Here is an 18,766-nt window from a genome sequence, read left to right as displayed (position 1 = left end):
TAAATGTTTTTCAGTTACTGAATAGCTTGAAATTATTTCCTTGCTCAGCCCACTTCCCTTGAGATTTGTGGGTGTGATAATACAACATTTGGTACTCCAGATTCTCAGTTACTGTAATTTGACATTTTTGATGTTTTCAGGCACAAGTAGTTTGTCCATAGGTACATGAATTTGCATTTTGATCTTCCAGGCAAGGAGAGGCATTACTGCTTTGATATTACTGAATTAATTGGTAGGAGGGGGAAAAGGGTTTTCACTGCTCTTTTTTTATCCTGTTCACTTTTGTAACTGGGCACTGAGTCTATATATCTCTTACTTCCCTGAGGAGGGAAAGCTCCTTTCAGTTTTTGTCTTAAAGAGACCTCTGTAACTTTCTAGGAGAGACCTGCTCTGTTTATCTGAGTTGTTGTCTGGAGCTTCCTTCCAGTGTTGAGTCAAGCCTCTGAGACTTTGCGAAATTATGAACTAAAACTGAATCTTCCCAATGTGACTGTTTTTAATTAGATTCTTAGGGATATTACTCTTCTTACGCGTTATGTGGGTCTGACTGGCAGAAGGCTGAAAGTTACCTTGAAGTATTCCAATTCTTAATGTCAAAATTTAGTGTTGATGCAACGAAGCACTATTGTGTATGTACTTCCTTTGCTTGAGCACCCCTTCTATCTACATTGTGCAGCACCATGCGTAGTGGTTAGCTCAGATACCAGATATGGTCTAGCTATTTTGCTTGTATGGCAGACAAAAAATGTGGCTGTGGTTTTTACAAAGAACAGCACATCTAATTTTCCTGGGTTACCTCCATGTTTGAAGTCTTTATTTTGCAAAAGTGTTGTGTTAAAGAAAGAGTACCCTAGTATTTTTCAGCTGGTACCATATGGAATGCATGGATCCAGTATTATAGCTCTTAATAAGCACAGTATCTGTAGAGAAGAAAATTCTTGTGGCTTCTACTGTCCAGTTTTTTGAGGTATCATGAGAGATAGTTACAGGAGTACTTTGAGAATCAAATCAGTTGCTGCCACAACTAACATAAGCTGCACAAACAGACAGGAAGAAAGGTTCTTGCTCTTGCGTTGCATATAGATCAGTAAGCTAATCCTTCTCACATGTTAGTAGTATGGCCTAAGAAGTATTTCGATATCTGTATAACGGCTTAATTACAACAAAAGAATTATTGATTTATTTGCTTTGCTTTAATGTGAAATTACTAATCAATCATTTGAACATGTGATTTAATTCCTGCAAGGTGGTGAAACCTATCCCTGGAAAAGTAGATGGATCAGAAATGAACAAACTCTGTCTAGATCCTCAAGCTGAAGGACATAACACTGCTTCTTCACCTACACAAAAAGGAAGACGAAGTCCTTCTCCTAGCAGTTCCTCTTCATCATCTGCTAGGACAGTTAAATCTGAGTCACCAGGTGTTAGAAGAAAAAGGGTATCTCCAGTGCCTGTAAGTTGCAAGCTGTGATGTAATTTTCAATTTGGCTATATTCTGCAATCTTTTGCTTATAGGCTCCCTCTGTAGAGCAAGGTGCTGATATAAAGAGGTTATTACAGGATATCATTTGGGTGACATACATATCTCATGTGGTATTTCTCATGTGTGTTTTCTTTTTCCTTCAGTCCTGCTTTCATTTGTTATTGCTCGGAAATAAATGAAGAAAAATAGGTACTCAATCATGAATAAATGTATATTCTCTTATCTTGATTAGCAGGAAGAAGTGCTGGTAGTGTTTTTGTTGGTCAGGTGGTTTATTTTCTTTATTTTGTTTGGTTTGGATTTTTTTGGTTGGTTGGTGTTTTTTTTTTTTTCTTGTCTTCTTTTTTTTTTTTTTTTTTAAATAACTGTAGTCAGTTTCTCCTGCGTCTCAGTTCTCTGGGAAGGTATATTCCATTAAGGATAGGACTGTGGATGAAATGAAAATTCCTGTAGAAAAGTCTTACTGGTGTGCTGTACTGATCCTCTATTTCAGAACTTACCTTTATGTACAGATTAGGGAATACTTACATATGTACATTGTTAGAAGTCTAAAGTTACTATCACTGCATTCTATAGAACATCTAGAATAGAATGTTTTGAGCAAGAGTAACTGGCTTAAAGAAGATCAAAAATTAAAGAAGATCAAGAGTATATTTTGAGCAATAATATCGAATACTCTGGCTTGTTGTAAAAAATGCTCATCAGTAGTTAAATTCACAGTGCAAATTACAGCACAGCAGCACTGGTCCTTTCCTCTTGACAAGAGAAATTGAAAGGTTAAAAAGAAGAAAACAACCATTTTTACTTGGTTGGGGTTTTTGTATTATATTAACTTTTCACATTAAAAACATTAAAAGTCCAGTTTATATTTTACTTATATGATGGACAGTGAATTCATTATTACTTTCATCCTAACATGGAATTCAGTGCATACAAATAAAAGCAGAAGATCTGAAACGGAATGGAACCATTAGTGCATCTCATAATGTTAGAAATGAGAAGAATTTAAATGAAGACAATCTTACTAAAATATTTGGGCCTTTGACTTTTTGATTATGGGGAAACAATATTAAAAAACCCCAAAGCATCCTCATCTAAAAGTTGCTTACATGGTGGAAAAGGGAGAAAGCTGGGTTTTTTTTCTTTTCTTTGGCATTTTCTTAAACTTTTGATCTTTGTTGAACTTATATTCCCTTTTTAAAACTATAGTCATAGCATTTTTTCATTTATGAAATACATTAGTGTTACAGCTATATGGAATAATATCCTTTATTGAGTAATAAGTCCCTGATTATCTTTGGATTGAATTATAAATGATAATTCAGTAGTAATATGGTAAGGCAACCAATGACTACATGAAAATAAGAAGCAATTTGAAAGACTCCTTTTGTGTCCCAATGTCAGACAAATTTCAGCTGCAGAATTTCAGTTTTCTTCTGCCCTTGACTACTGGGCATGGGAGAAAAGTAATCCTTTTAAATCATACAGTCAAAGAGATTATAGTAGCTCCAGGTTTGGGGGACTCTTATTCTGTAAATAAATAAATAAACCATACCTGTTTAAACATTTTTCTGTCCTTTGAATGCTCATGACGGAGGCACTTCTCTAGTTTCAGAGTGGACGGATAACACCACCTCGACGAGCCCCATCTCCAGATGGCTTCTCTCCATACAGCCCTGAGGAGACAAATCGCCGTGTCAACAAAGTGATGCGAGCCAGGCTGTACTTGCTGCAGCAGATAGGACCCAACTCTTTCTTAATTGGAGGCGACAGCCCTGATAATAAATACAGAGTGTTTATTGGGCCTCAGGTAGGGAACATTTTTGTCTTGTCTGTAGCTTTTATCAATTCATAGTTAATCTTGCAGAACTGCTCAAAGCTAGATTAGTTCAATTGGTGATCACTGTTCTATAAAGTAACGTTTAAAAGTTGTAATCTGTACTCATGTAATACCAAAATAAGTTTGTAATTTGTGAATTACATTTATCTACAGTTTCTCTTTTTTAAAAGAAAAAAAGACTCATTCCTAGAAGTGGCTCTGAATTATATGTCTTACATATTCTTGGCTAAAATTTTGTCACTTAATTCCTCTATTCAGGGGATGTGTATAAATGATAAATACATAACTCCCTTAATAGTGTGATAATTTCATTCATACCCATAATGAGATCCTTTTCATAGGCTTTCTTGGTACTAATGTGATGTAGTATTGGGACAGATCCAGGCTGGGTGAACAGAAGCATCTCATTTAAGTTTGATTGATGTCATGTTGCGATGTCATACTTCCAGTATGAAGCATAAAAATAGCTTCAGTTGATTAAAAAAAGGGGGGGGGGTGGAGAAAATAAATTGAAAACTGGTATTGTAATTTTATGCATTCATGTATGCATTTCTGAGTAATATTTTAGGAATTCTCTTTTTTTGTAAGGCTATGCAAGAGAATATTTATGCTTATATATGAAATACTTATTTTTGTTCAGGAGTGGGTATGTTCTATGGTACACTTAAATGTGGAAAAATTACCAAGTCAGTAGAACTTTAGGATATACTTTTCTTTGCAGACTTGTAGCTGCGGCCGTGGGACGTTTTGTATTCATCTGCTGTTTGTTATGCTGAGGGTCTTTCAGCTTGAGCCCTCAGACCCAATGCTCTGGAGGAAGACGCTGAAGAACTTTGAGGTAATCATTTTCTAATAGATGTAATGATGATCTACAATACACTCCATAATGTCTTTAGGACACTATGTTAAATATGCTGAAAACTGTTAGATTTAAAAGCCACAAGAATATATGTTTATAATTATATCTTTAATTCAGTATCAGGAGTTCTGTAAGTGGAAAAAAATACCTGTAAATATAAGACATAGCTGCATCAATAGGAGAGAGCTGTAGTTTGATGGGATTTTTCTATTAAAATTTATAGCTATGTCTCACTGATTTGCTAGAAGGAAGAAAAAATGTGGGTATTTTAAAGTAATTGTGTGTATACTTGAAGCTGTTATTTATTTTCAATAAGCAGAAAAGTTTTTGGTGTTAAATGTTTCTTGTGATCTTTTTAGTAGTAAGACTTCTGAAATTGTTGCTGCGACTGCTAATGCATTATTGTGAAAGTGAATAGATTTTTCCTGTTAGCAGTAGTTTACACTTCAGTAATATGACTTCTAATTACAAGATATTCATAGCATAAATAAGACTGTTGCTATCTTTTTCTGATGTTAGGTTGAGAGTTTGTTCCAGAAATATCACAGTAGGCGTAGCTCGAGGATCAAAGCTCCATCTCGTAACACCATCCAGAAGTTTGTCTCACGCATGTCAAATTCTCATACATTGTCATCATCTAGTACTTCTACATCTAGTTCAGAAAACAGGTTAGTATTTTTTAAAGGAATTACAAGTTTTATTCTGTAGTTTCAGAATCACCTACATTCTTTTTGTTCAAAGCTGCTTTCATTTCAAGCCACGTTAAGTCTCTGCATTTGCAAGCAATCAAGTCAAGCATCCATTAGTCACTGTGGTACCAAGTGGGCATATTTGTTTTGTAACTTCTGTTTGGAAAATGTTAAGTAGAGTTGTGAAAATAATTTTTTTTTACCCTATATGAATTTTGCAAAACAAACTTTTGAGATCTTGTGTGCAAGACCGAAGCATACATCAACTTTGGAAGCCTATTGTATGCATCTTTTTTTTTTAATACAGCACTTGTGCAAATGTTAGCAAAAGAATAAACATGATTTTTCATCTCTTGTCCTGCTTTGGAGAAAAGCTTGTGCCTCTGACAATACACTGAAAAATGTTTATGCACTCTATAAACACTCTATATAAACACATACATTAATATAAAAACAGGAGCGAGCATATGTTTTTAAAACTACTTAACTAAAAATGGGTGATTAAGTTATTTTAAGAGAGCTGCTAACATATTAGTTATGCCTTATCTATGAATTAATGCCTTGTCTATGAATTTCCAGTGATGTTATTCTTTCATTTTTTTTCCCTGACTGCTTCTACTTTAGTTTTTTTGTACATCCTTTTCCATGATTTTGAAAAGATACTGATTAATTTTTTTAAACAAATAATTTCTGCTTGCATTATTTAGTGGGTAAACTGTACTTCATTTAGAGACATCAGACCAAAGACAGCAACCCTAATTGAGGCTTTGTTTTGTGTGAAGTGGATTCTAACTTATGGAGTACTTTGATATGTTACTTTGTGATAATGAGCTTGTGATAATGAGTAACATGAATATATTCAGACAGGTTTATAATTCTGATATACAAACTGTGACCTTAATCTCACTTCATCTTTTACTTATTTTTCCAAACTGTGTTTCTGTAAATAAATTGCATAAATAAAGTTGTAAAGTACTCTGAAACTACTTATCTGGCAAGCCAATTCCTTTTATGTTGATACTTTGTGTAGGATTTTTTTTTTTCCACAGGATTGTGAACTTTGCTGCATTAGTTATCACTTCTTACAGGATGAAAGATTTTCAGTTGTTTGCCAATGCACCTGGTGGTACTGATTGACCCTGCAATACTGATTCAATGAGAGAAGCTGCTTTCTGTCCAAATCTAAAATTAGTATGCTATAGGTTTTGAACAACACTGAGTATCAGATTCATTTGAGATAGAAGTTTACTCAATTCTGAAAATTCCCATGACTTGCAGTTATGTTTTGCTTACTGTTAATTTGTCAAAAATAAGTTTATATATATATACTCACGTGTGGAGAATATTTTTCATTGTAAGCTTATCTTTGTGGACCTTTTCAAGGAATAAATAGTTTTGCAAACATTTGCAGAGAAACAGAAAGGAATATATGTGTATAGAAATAATGCATGTACAAGTTAATTTTATTTTAAAAATATATTGTTGGTGAACAAATGCAGGATGCCTGCAAAGTTTTAGATGTACACCAACTATAGTTTAAATTTTTTGCAATGAGTAATTAGAATTTTGCACATTTAAACAGTATTGCAGAAGATTAAAAATCTGTGTTTTTCATTGCATGTAGTTTAAGTTTAGAATAATTTTTTGGGTAAATCTCTGGTTATCCATTTAAAAATTAGAGAAAAAGAAAACAGAAACAGCAAACAAGAGAAAATAGGAGCTTTTTCAAATATCTGTGTATGACAGGTATGTTAGTGTTTATGTGACTCTATTCCATCGGTTTCTGTTAGTGGCAGAAAATTCTTGAGTAGCTGTTTATTTTTTGAGTTTTACTATGCTCATCAAAGAGTATTTACAGTTTCTTGTAAAGGGCTAAAGACTGCCGTGTGACTCCATACTTTGAAAGGAATGTGATGAAAAAGAATGTGAATAGTTTTCAAAACATAAAAATTCCTTAGTTTTTCAAACCCAAAGGATAAATTAAAAGGTGAAGATTGGTTTGTTTAAAGAAGCCTTAGGAAAAAAGATGTTAAGTGCCCAAAGCTAGGCCTTTCAATCTCTAATTGGTATCTGACCTAGTTTGTAAAGATGTCATGTGTTTTGTGACTTTCCCTTTCATTTTATCAAAGTGTTGTCTGTACTCAGTGCTTCTAAAAATCTGGTAGCTTACTTATTCAGACCAAGGTTTAGGAGAACGATTCAGTAATACCTATAGTTATCCAGAAGTGACTGTTTCAAACAGGAAGTTAACCTTTTTTCACTGTTAAAGCCTGCTCTGAATTTTGATATGCCTATTCTACAATCACAAATGTCTCTTTTTATAGTATGAAGGATGAAGAAGAACAGATGTGCCCCATTTGTTTGTTAGGCATGCTGGATGAAGAGAGTCTCACAGTGTGTGAAGATGGCTGCAGAAACAAATTACACCACCACTGCATGTCAATATGTATGTTATCTTCTTGTCAAGTTCTGGTGACTAAATCTGCAAAAGTATTATAGCTTAGTATGGTTTTGAGTTGTTTGTTTTATGTTCAAACAAAAAAACAGAAATCTGCTTGTAAATGATGACTGGTAACTGTGAAAATTTGGTATCATTCAGGTACTATTGATACATCTTATTTTATCAGTTATTCACAAATTGAGTTTGTAATTGGATGGTCCGATAGAGAAGTTACCTGCAGATATAGAGGTTTCAGCCTGCCTTACCTTAGTGAAAAGACTGTCTAATTAGAGCAAGGTTAGGAACAGACTTTCAGCTCCCTGTAAATTGTCATTAGAATGCATAAAAGTCATATAAAGCTAGCTAGGGTAATACAATGAATTATGAAGTATGTTTATATAATACATCAGCTAAAAGATATAAATATTTGCAGTTTGCATTAACAAATAAAATTTTCCTATATTTGAGGTACAAAAAGACCTGAATTTCAGTTCATAAATTGAAATATTAATTATAGTATTGAAGTGAAGCATTTCTTCATGCAGAAAATATATGTTTAAGCACCCATATTTTAATGCTCAGGCTGTTGGAAGTGACTCAGTTCAGAAGTGTTAATTTTGAAACTAATGTTCTTCAGTAAAACTTAAAAGTAGTTATGTCATCTTCTGTTTTTGTCCACTGTAAAACTTCAGTGCATATGATCCTGTTGCTGTATTCCAGGGGCAGAAGAATGCAGAAGAAACAGAGAACCACTCATCTGTCCACTTTGTAGATCTAAATGGAGATCTCATGATTTCTATAGGTAAGGATTCAGTTGGTGCACAATAAACTATCTGTTTCTGGATCTTTAATTGATATTTCTGAATATGCTGCATTATTTACCTCAAATGTTTAATTTGTTAATCTGTGTTGTTCTTGATCTGTAGTCATGAATTGCCAAGCCCTGTGGATTCTTCTGCTCTCCGTGTGGTTCAGCAACAATCTCAGCAGCAGTCCGCAGTTGGATCACAGAGAAGAACACAAGAAGGCAATTTTAACCTTACTCATTATGGAGTCCAGCAGATCCCTTCTGCTTATAAAGATTCAGCTGAGCCATGGATTCAGGTAATTCTCTTTTGTGAAAGAGCTATTAGCCTTTAGAGTGTAGAGGTGGGTTCATCTGAACATGGGGTCACACACTTAAAAATGAGAACTTTCATTTCCTTTATTTCTGCCATTGTTTTTGTCTGGTATAGCCAGAACTTCATTTCAGGACTGTTAATGTCTGGAAACCAACTTCATAGTTAATAGTTAAAATTCACTTAACAGAGTTTTTACACAGCCAAGAAGCATATAATTTATAATATTTTATTTCTATCACAGAATCTTTTTTAAGACCCTGTACCTTCAGACATATTTTTGCTGTCAGCCTTGATGATTTTTGACTAGAAATATCTTTCTTCTTTTTGATTGCTCTTATCAGGTACTTAAGTTGCAGCATTATTCATTTTGACTCCTGTAATGTTGCTTTCTTCCTTGGCAGGTATTTGGGATGGAGCTAGTTGGCTGCTTGTTTTCTCGAAACTGGAATATACGAGAGATGGCACTCAGACGTCTTTCCCATGATGTTAGTGGTGCTCTATTGCTGGCTAATGGTGAAAGCACTGGAAACTCTGGAAGCAGCAATGGAAACAATACAAGTGCTGGAGCTCTGGGAGCAGCTAGTGGGTCATCTCAGACCAGTATCTCAGGAGATGTGGTGGTAGAATCCTGCTGCAGTGTGCTGTCCATGGTCTGTGCTGACCCTGTCTACAAAGTGTATGTTGCTGCTTTAGTAAGTAGTTGTTTACTTGTTGTATTCTACTAATTTCACGGTTACTTCATTTTGGAAGAAGGAGGGAATGGAAGAAGATATGTGAAATCAGGAATCCTAGTATTTGTTGAGCACCACTGGTGACTATTAGCTACGCTTTGAAAGTTGGGTGATCAAAATATTCATCATAAGTGAAAGGAGATGATTTCACTGGCACTTGCCACAGTGCTACGTATTGACAGTATTTGTATGTCTTTTTACTCTCAAAGAGGAGTTGACCAGTTCTAGCAGTGAATATGTAGCAAGCTATTTATCCTTTGAAAGTTTTACTGACATTTTGCACACAATTTATGTAGAACTGAATTTACAACTTTTTAATGCTTATTTACATCTTTTTAAAAAAATAAAAATTGTGTAGCTAGTTGGATTTCATATGTGTTGGTTTTTTTCCTTTCTCTTAGAAAACCTTAAGAGCCATGCTAGTGTACACTCCCTGTCATACTTTGGCAGAGAGGACTAAGCTACAGCAACTTCTCAAGCCAGTTGTAGAGACGATACTAATTAAATGTGCAGATGCTAACAGGTATGATATCTTATGAACTTAATTTTGGATTATTACTGAAATATCTTAAAGCTTCATTTGTTACTATTCATGTGTAACTAGTTGGTGTTAAAATAAAATGTGTGGATTGTAAATATATATCATTGTTTTGCTAGCCTAACTGCTGCTGGCAAATTTTGGCTTGAAATATGTAGGTTTTGAAGGCAAGTGATTGTATACTTTGCTTTCGTAAGGGCTTTTTTCCCCCGCCTTAAAGTAAAGGAAAGTGTTATGTGCAGTCATGAACCTATCCTTTCTATCTCTGTTTTTATTGCTTTGGCCTATTTCTCATGACTCTCCTTAGAGCTGTCAGCAAGTACTCCTCAGTATTCTTCCTACTTCAGCAGAAGTTGTAACACATCCTTGCCATGAAGTTGTAGCAGTAACATAACACTTCTGATTAGTAGTTCAGAGTGTAATGGTAGGAGATAGCTATAGGGTGAACTGCTCTTAGCTTGAGTCTTCCAGTCCTGGACTACCCTGTTTGTTCTTCCAGGCCAACCATTTCTTCTGTACTGTAAACTAGATGCAGAACTCTACCAGCTTGAGTTTTGTCTCCCAAGGTTTAGTTTCTAAGCAGCATTTTTTTCTGAAACTGCAGCTAGAGATCTCCCGGCAGCAGTCTAGCAAGAGAATATCTAAAGTAGTAAGTGAAATAGAACTGATTTTATGCATTTGGCCACATTTTGCAAGAGAACAAGGCAATTTGGGGTTTTGTTTGTACATTAGTGATAGACATTACATTTCTGGAAGTACCTTTTTTAAAAAGTGTCACAACCACAGGTAAACTTACAAAGAGTGGGTTATAGAAATTTGCTGGAATAAGGTGGTGTGAAATCGTTTTACACATAATTCCTAGGTGATTTTTTTTAGGTATAACAAATAGGATGTTTTTCCTTGAAAGCATTTGCTAAAGGAGTTCTTTTTTTGGTTTTACTTTCTTACAGTCGAACAAGTCAACTTTCAGTCTCAACGCTATTGGAGATGTGTAAAGGTCAAGCAGGGGAGCTGGCAGTTGGGAGAGAAATACTTAAATCTGGTAATAACTCTTCATATACAGTTAAATTATACAAGCAAATAACACTGGAATTTATCAAGTACAAGCACAGCAAAGAGAGCAGTATTCCTGTCAACAGTTTGGAAGGGGGCTAATTTGGGCAAACAATGAGTAATTCTGTATGATACAGTTCTGATTTTTGTGTAGACTCTGAATATAATACCTAATCTTCATTTTATCAACTTTTTTTATAGGATCCATTGGTATTGGAGGTGTTGATTATGTCTTAAACTGTATTCTTGGAAATGAAATAGAATCTAGCAACTGGCAAGCACTGCTTGGGCGACTTTGTCTAATAGACAGACTTCTGTTGGAATTTCCCAGTGAATTTTATCCCCACATTGTCTGTGGAGATGTCTTGCAGGCTGATACCATAGTTAACAGGTACTTTTTTTGTACTCTGTGCGGGTGTTACTCTTTGTAGTTGAATTTGTTGGTGATCTCATAAAAGAAGTAGTTGTTTTAATTCCTGTAAACAAATAACATAGATTTATATGCAAAGCGTGCTTGCTTTACAGAGTGAGTAGTTGTCTTTTTAAAAACTTCTGACCTGTGAAGCATTTTTGAAGCACCAGTGCAACAATAAATCTCCTTCATACTTCAGAACTGACAACTAAATACATTATCTTGAAACGGCTTTTTTGATACTAGTTAACTAGAGTATGTCAGTTTATAAAAGACCTCTTTTCTGTTTTTAGGTATAAGAAACTTCTCTCCCTCTTAACTTTCGCCTTGCAGTCAATTGATAATTCCCACTCAATGGTTGGCAAGCTGTCACGGAGAATATTTTTGAGTGCAGCAAGAATGGTAGCAAGAGTGCCCCATATTTTTGTAAAGCTGTTAGATATGTTGAGTGCGACAAGCTCAACTCATTATGCAAGGATGCGTCGACGTCTGATGGCAATAGCAGATGAAATGGAAATTGCAGAAGCCATTCAGCTAGGCATGGAAGAAATACACTCGGGGGAATGCCGACATGAAGACTTTTTACACCTACCTGTGCCAGATAATTCTCCAGAAACTACAGAAAATAATACTCCTAATAATACTGTCCAGTTATCAGGGAAGAGTGGGAAAGGTTTAAGTGACAGAAAACTGAGTGCCAGCCCAGATGACATTTCTGAGATGCTAGCTGGCCTTGCTATGGGACTTCCTGTTTCATCAGTAACCACTGAGCAACCAAAACCAGCCATTCAAACAAAAGGAAAACCCCACAGTCAGTGTGTGAACTCTTCTCCCTCATCCAGTCATTCCCAGTCACTATTCCCAACACTTCAGTCTCCATCAAACCCATCTGTACCAGCTGGCACTGTAACAGATGTCTCTAAACTCAGACCTCAGGGATTTGTTCCCTGCAAAATCCCCTCACCTTCTCCTCAAACACAGCGGAAACTTTCTCTCCAGTTTCAGCGAAACTGTTCTGAAAATAAAGAATCTGAGAAACTTTCTCCGGTTTTTACCCAAGCCAGGCCATTGCCATCCAGTCACGTACATAGGCCAAAGCCATCACGACCCACCCCAAGTGATGTGAACAAGCAAGGAGAAACCTTAAAAAGCAGTATGACACTTGACCTGAATGATATTTCACAGTGTGATGGCAATAGCAGTGCAGTTATACCAAGTGAAGAGACAGTGTTCACTCCAGTAGATGAGAAGTGCCGGCTGGATGTTAATGCAGAGCTCAATTCCAGTATTGAGGACCTGCTTGAGGCCTCCATGCCAACGAGTGATGGCACAGTTACATTTAAGTCTGAAGTTGCAGTTCTTTCTCCTGAGCGGGCGGAAAATGATGATACTTACAAAGATGATGTCAATCATAATCAAAAATGCAAGGAAAAGATGGAAGCTGAAGAGGAGGAAGCTTTAGCTATTGCTATGGCAATGTCAGCATCCCAAGATGCCTTGCCAGTAATTCCCCAACTACAGGTTGAAAATGGTGAAGATATCATAATCATTCAGCAGGATGTAAGTATGCATATGAGAATTTAGGTTAAGTCTCAGCCAAGTGTCACTGAAATTATATAGCAGTGCTGTTACATCTCAAAAGTGATAGAAAACATGAAGGTGCTCAGTACCCTTTCATAGAAATCAAATATAAATTTGAGGGTACCAACAGAATCCTTCCATGTTATTAACAATCTAGAGAAGGTGTTTGCCAGAGAACTGTATCATGTATCAATATTTAAAGCAACAAGAAAGAAAGTGTAAAACTGGGGAAACCCAGAAATAAACCAAAAATTTTAAGCAGCAGTAGAACTGTACTGAGTCCTAATGCTGATTTACTTTGAAGGCAATTGTACATTAGCAAACTAATTTTTGAAAGAAACAATGGGAAAAGATCTTGTCTTCCTATCTTGAGAGAAGATGAGAGATACTTTATTAGTCAGAAAAAGATACATATATATTTGCAAATAGACAAAAAGCACAAGAAATAATAATAGAGAAAAGGGGTATTATATTTGTGATCCTTTGAGGTAACAACATGTAAAACATAAAATTGGAGGGATAAATTAAATAGAAAACAACCTGATTTTGGTTCTGTTTACTGTAGGTGCAAGCTAAAACCTTAACTAGATGTGAGACAAGGAATAGTAAAAAAAGTTGTGCTCATACTTGTGTCCTCTAATCTTGCCTTTCCCCTTCACGTAGTAACACAGAGGAAGCTCTGTTTCATGTAGTAGAGTATGTGGGTTACAGAATACTCTGGTGAGACCTATATAACAAGCAGTTCAAGGAAGTGTGAAGGAGAGGAGAGGCATATAAACTTGGATATTTTCTAACACTTCAGAATGTCTGTGTTTTAGATGCATGTTAGTAAACTTGGAATTGGTTTTGAATTTAATTTGCAGACACCGGAAACCCTGCCTGGACATACCAAAGCAAAGCATCATTATAGAGAAGATGCAGAATGGCTTAAAGGTCAGCAAATTGGTCTTGGAGCTTTCTCTTCCTGTTACCAAGCTCAAGATGTGGGAACAGGGACACTAATGGCTGTAAAACAGGTAAATACTTCAGGAAAGTACCTCATTTTCTTGTATTCCTGCTTCTTCTACTCCCTGTCATGTGTTCTGACATAATACATAATTTAAAAAACCTTTATGTGCATTATGTGAATTAACTTAATATATACAAGCTTTTTCAATTCTTCTTAGAATGCAAGGTCCTTTGTTCTGTGCCCATTTTCTTCCATAGTTCAAGTGCATTTTTGCTTCAGTCAAGTTCATAAAATGGCGGCTGAGTTAAGAATGGAACCCAGATAACTTGATTCCAGATTAATGCCCTATTTACAAGATAACTATTTAAGATAATTTCTCCTCACTTGTCAAGGATATTTTTCCTTCAGCTTTAAATGGAGGAAATATAGTTTAATATTTGTTTCCTCTGATTCAACTTTGCTAACTAACTAAAGACAATTTGTAGGCAAGTATTCTTACTATTTAAATTAATAGATTTAATCTATTAATTTACAACTTCAATCAGAAGTTGTGTCTATGGCTGAGAAGAGGCACATGCTTCAGTCAAGATTTTTTAAGGTTTCAGGTGTGGGTAAATTGTTCACACTAGAGCTGCCCTAGGGCTGAATCGGTAGTAACAAAAGTGAGGGAATTTTAGTTCCAACACTTTAACCAGTTCTACAATGAACTTACAGCTATGAAATAGATAAAATGTTTTGAAGTTGCACAAGGAAAGAGTATGTGCCACCATTCCTCCTTTGAAACTCTTTTGCTTGTGAAAAAGCGAGACTGTCCATGTAGTCCTAGAGTGGACTGTACACATGGTCCACAGGACCATGTGCTCCTGCGGTCCTGGAGAGATGATGATGGTGATGCCTGGGAAAATTCCCTGCAGCATACTATTATATCATATTTAGTATGGATCACATCTGAAGTTGACTCCAATACCATTACTTCTGATCTGTCAAGTTGAATTTCTGTAAGAGCTTTAGTTATGAAACATTCATCATTTAACTGGTAAAATTTTATAAGTGATACTCAGGATCCCATTTCAGGCCTTTTCTTTCTTCCTTTTCCTCAGTATTTGGAAACCAAGGGTTTTTTCCTAATTTAAACAGAGGTGAAAAGAGGGATGTTTCCCCACTCTACTTGGAGAAGTTTTTGTTTGTACATGGAAGATCACTCTTAATTTTCTATGACTGTCTCACATGGACATGTGTTCTCAGCTGATGAGGTTTGAGGTAAAAAAGTAGTTCCAGATGGTGAAAACCATCCATTCTTGTTGCTGTACTGAAAGGTGATTACAGGACTTGTACTTAAATTAGTAGGTCTGAATACCATATTTCAAAACAGGTGACATACGTCAGGAACACATCATCTGAGCAAGAAGAGGTGGTTGAAGCACTGAGGGAAGAAATAAGGATGATGAGTCATCTAAACCATCCTAATATTATTCGAATGTTGGGTGCTACATGCGAGAAGAGCAACTATAACCTCTTTATTGAATGGATGGCAGGTAAACAACTGGTGAAAATACTATTTGAGTCTTGAAATACATAGTGTTGCATCGCTCGAGGTTGTGAATTTATATTTTCATTGCTGTGTTTGCAATCAGTATAAAGGTATACTTACAGAACTGCTGAAGTGTTCATAACAATATTCTTAATGGTGCATCCTTTTGTGATTTGGAATCTTCCATACCTAATCTGTCATACAGTTAAAGCAGTTGGAAACCCTGACTTTTCCTTCCGTTTCTGACTCCAAGTGAGAAGTTATACATTTTTATTTATTTCCAACTGAGGTGACTGTCTCTCACACTGTTGCATTTTCAGTGTATCTGTGTAGCTATAGGTTATTATTCTTAATAAATTTGCTAGAAAGTTTGGAATACCTGTCATTTATTTTTGTCCCGAGATTTTTCATTAACATTTTGTCAGATGACATGCAGAGGCATTTAAGAACATTTAAAGTAAGTTTCAAATAATAAGTAGTAAGTAGTGCTTTTGGAAAAATTATTTCAAAGTTTAAATCTCTTAACTGGTAATCTAGTAAAAAAAATTGAAATATTTTCATAATTGTATAGAGCAGGCACAAGAAAATATGTCTTTATTTTGAGAAGTAGTTTTATTAATTTTATGAATGTGATTATATGTTGCTGCTGTCCAGTTACTAAGTGGTGTTTTATACATCCTTATTTGCTGTAAATGAAAGCATTGCACCCTAAATTATGGTCAGAGTGTTAACATGCAAAGCCCCCAAGTATGTGTCATTACAAGAAGTAGTGCAAGAAATATTTTCTCAACATTTAGAGTGCCAAACCTTTTAAGTGTATTTTTTTTCTGAAATTTTATTATTTAGACAGTTAAATGTCAGGAATTGGGTTTACCTCATTCAAGCTCAGGCTATATTACAATACTTTCAGAGAAAAATTTGAAATCCAAAATCTTGAGAATCTGTTACCAGTTTTTGAGAATAGAGGAAGATACTGCTTTTCCTTGCTTGTCTGCGAAGTTCTATGTCTTGGATGATAACAAACGTAAATTAAGATATTAAGAGGGAATACTTGCTGGAGGTTGTACTTACCTATTGCCTCAAAAAACAGTTAATGTTCTGTTGTTTACACATTAATGTGAAGTGTGGATAAAGTGTTGTTTTTAAGGAAGTATAAAATCATTAGTAAGCATGCAGACTTTTGTCTTTAATGTGTACAATTTTATTTAGAAAGTAATTGAAGAATGAACTACAATCACTTTTTGCCTATGAAATTATTTTAATTTTTGGGGTAGAAGAAGGAGAAATATTAATTAGAAATAGTAATAACAAGTTCCATTTTTAGGATGCAGTATTGCAGTCTATTAACAGAATGTGTAAGTGTTGATAGAATGTACTGTTTTGTCTTTTAGGGGGTTCAGTTGCTCATTTGTTAAGCAAATATGGAGCCTTCAAAGAATCGGTTATTATTAATTACACAGAACAACTTTTACGTGGCCTTTCTTACCTCCATGAGAATCAGATAATCCATAGAGATGTTAAAGGTGAGAATAACCTGATAAATTCTTTTAGAAGGAGCATTCAGAAAGCAGCATATGTTTTGGCCTGAGATATGTTCATTCTCTCAAATGCCATTTCAGGAGTGATATATCTACTGGGTTTGTCTGATCATTTATAAGAAACTCTATTGCTGAAATTAATCAAAATGCTACTGACATAATCAAAATGTTTGTGGCAAGCTTGTGGGTATTTGCTACCTGTGCTAATAGTTTAGAAGAATTGTCTTTCTGAGTTGGTTAAAATAAGATAGAAAGTTGCCATACAGTTTTAAAACTATTGCTACTTAAATGAATGTAAATATTTACACTGAAATGATACTAAAATCTGTGAACAAACCAAGATAACGAGGCCAGATTTCTAACGTGTGGTGATGAGTTTTCTTCCTTCATCCTAATTGAACATAAATACAGTTGTACCCTGAGTAACATGTGAACTTAACTGGGAAACAACTTTTCCCTTTAATGTCACTATAGCTGTCCATGAACTGGAGGTATATTATATAAGCAGAACATATTGATGGCAAATGTGTCCTTACTAATTCTTTTTGAAACAGTAAAACTTTAAATTGCTTGTAATTATCTTTAAAGCAATTCAGGGTTGCTTGATAATGAAATCACTTTAAATTTCATGAGGAGCTGCAGGCAATGAGAGTCTCTGGGCCTTTGTGTCACCATTTTCTTCCATTATACCATCTCCGGTGTTGTGAATCCTGTGTGTTTGCCCTGCTTTGAAGATTTGATTACCTCTCGAAATCTCTTGAACAGCCTCAAGCTGTGTGCAGTATCATTCAGGCATAAGAGAAAAGTGAGGTCATTAGAACATGTCCTTGATTTTTAGATTTCCTTGATACTGAGGTGGAGAATGTCAAACTGTTTTATAATTTGGAAGTGTAGGGAGGAAAAGTGTTAAGTGTCTGTTCATCCTTTTGCCTTTAATAGAAAACCAACTAGTAGTATTTTTATTGTACTGTTGACAGGTGCCAATTTGCTAATTGACAGCACAGGTCATAGATTAAGAATTGCTGATTTTGGAGCTGCAGCCAGGTTGGCATCAAAAGGAACTGGTGCTGGGGAGTTTCAAGGACAGTTGTTGGGAACTATTGCATTTATGGCACCGGAGGTAAGAAAACCATTTTTAAAGTTATTTCAGAAGGTTTGTTTGAACTCTTTAAGCTAATTGTTGTAGCCAAATAACAGAAAATTGCTGTATATGCTTCAAATGTGTTTTAAATGCCTTTGTTCTAAAGATTAGGAATTATTCCAATATGGTGATGATAACGTTTCTTTCTTGCTGTTGTTTCAAGTAGTTTGCTACAAGATACAGTTATCACAAGTTTTGTTACTAATGCCCAAATGACCATTTGCTCAAAAACTAGCTATTGCAAGGTACTTTGCTTGCCACTTGGTCAAGTATTTTATTTACTAGATCTCTAGACCTGTGTAAATCTTGCGGCATTTACATCACTGGTCACTCTCTTAACCTGAAATGTTAATCAGAATACACTTGTTTGATGATGTGTTGAGGTTTACTTCTAAATGACTTAGGGCTAAGATACTTTGAATTACATAATCTGATTTTTGATGTTTGTCTGTTCAGGTCCTGAGAGGTCAGCAATATGGAAGGAGCTGTGATGTGTGGAGCGTTGGCTGTGTTGTCATAGAAATGGCTTGTGCTAAACCTCCTTGGAATGCAGAGAAACACTCCAATCACCTTGCTCTGATATTTAAGGTAGGGTATTTTGTTATTACCAATATACTACAAAAGATGACAAGTAATCTTGTATACAGCAATGTGAATTTTAGAAAAGTGTGCATGTAGCAGGGATTGTTGCAATAGCTTTTTTTTTATGTTGGAGCTGTTAGTACAGAAGCAATACTGGTACCAATATAATCATACTTGCTTCTTTAAAAAAAACACCAAAGAGACTGATACCAAAAAAAAGATACTAATACATGATACTCAAAATCATTATAGAGTGGTTTGTGTTGGAAAGGACCTTA

At 35.3% G+C, this 18,766-nt stretch overlaps 1 protein-coding gene across 1 annotated transcript in view; it reads left to right on the top strand.

The window, feature by feature from the left end:
* MAP3K1 (mitogen-activated protein kinase kinase kinase 1) overlaps positions 1-18,766 on the top strand; it is a 57,753-nt gene that overhangs the window by 35,302 nt on the left and 3,685 nt on the right. The window contains exons 3-19 of the mRNA XM_054003830.1: positions 1,247-1,453; positions 3,093-3,293; positions 4,045-4,161; positions 4,702-4,850; positions 7,196-7,317; positions 8,032-8,113; positions 8,238-8,415; positions 8,834-9,124; positions 9,565-9,686; positions 10,652-10,743; positions 10,956-11,145; positions 11,460-12,726; positions 13,611-13,763; positions 15,069-15,231; positions 16,619-16,750; positions 17,743-17,885; positions 18,363-18,494. Coding sequence (XP_053859805.1) covers positions 1,247-1,453; positions 3,093-3,293; positions 4,045-4,161; positions 4,702-4,850; positions 7,196-7,317; positions 8,032-8,113; positions 8,238-8,415; positions 8,834-9,124; positions 9,565-9,686; positions 10,652-10,743; positions 10,956-11,145; positions 11,460-12,726; positions 13,611-13,763; positions 15,069-15,231; positions 16,619-16,750; positions 17,743-17,885; positions 18,363-18,494 — 3,741 coding nt within the window. The remainder of the gene's footprint in view (positions 1-1,246; positions 1,454-3,092; positions 3,294-4,044; positions 4,162-4,701; positions 4,851-7,195; positions 7,318-8,031; positions 8,114-8,237; positions 8,416-8,833; positions 9,125-9,564; positions 9,687-10,651; positions 10,744-10,955; positions 11,146-11,459; positions 12,727-13,610; positions 13,764-15,068; positions 15,232-16,618; positions 16,751-17,742; positions 17,886-18,362; positions 18,495-18,766) is intronic.

This window comes from Vidua macroura, chromosome Z (assembly GCF_024509145.1).
Source record: "Vidua macroura isolate BioBank_ID:100142 chromosome Z, ASM2450914v1, whole genome shotgun sequence".
NCBI lineage: Eukaryota > Metazoa > Chordata > Aves > Passeriformes > Viduidae > Vidua > Vidua macroura.
The sequence above is the reverse complement of the archived record's forward strand: the minus strand, read 5'-3'. Positions and strand labels throughout refer to the sequence as shown.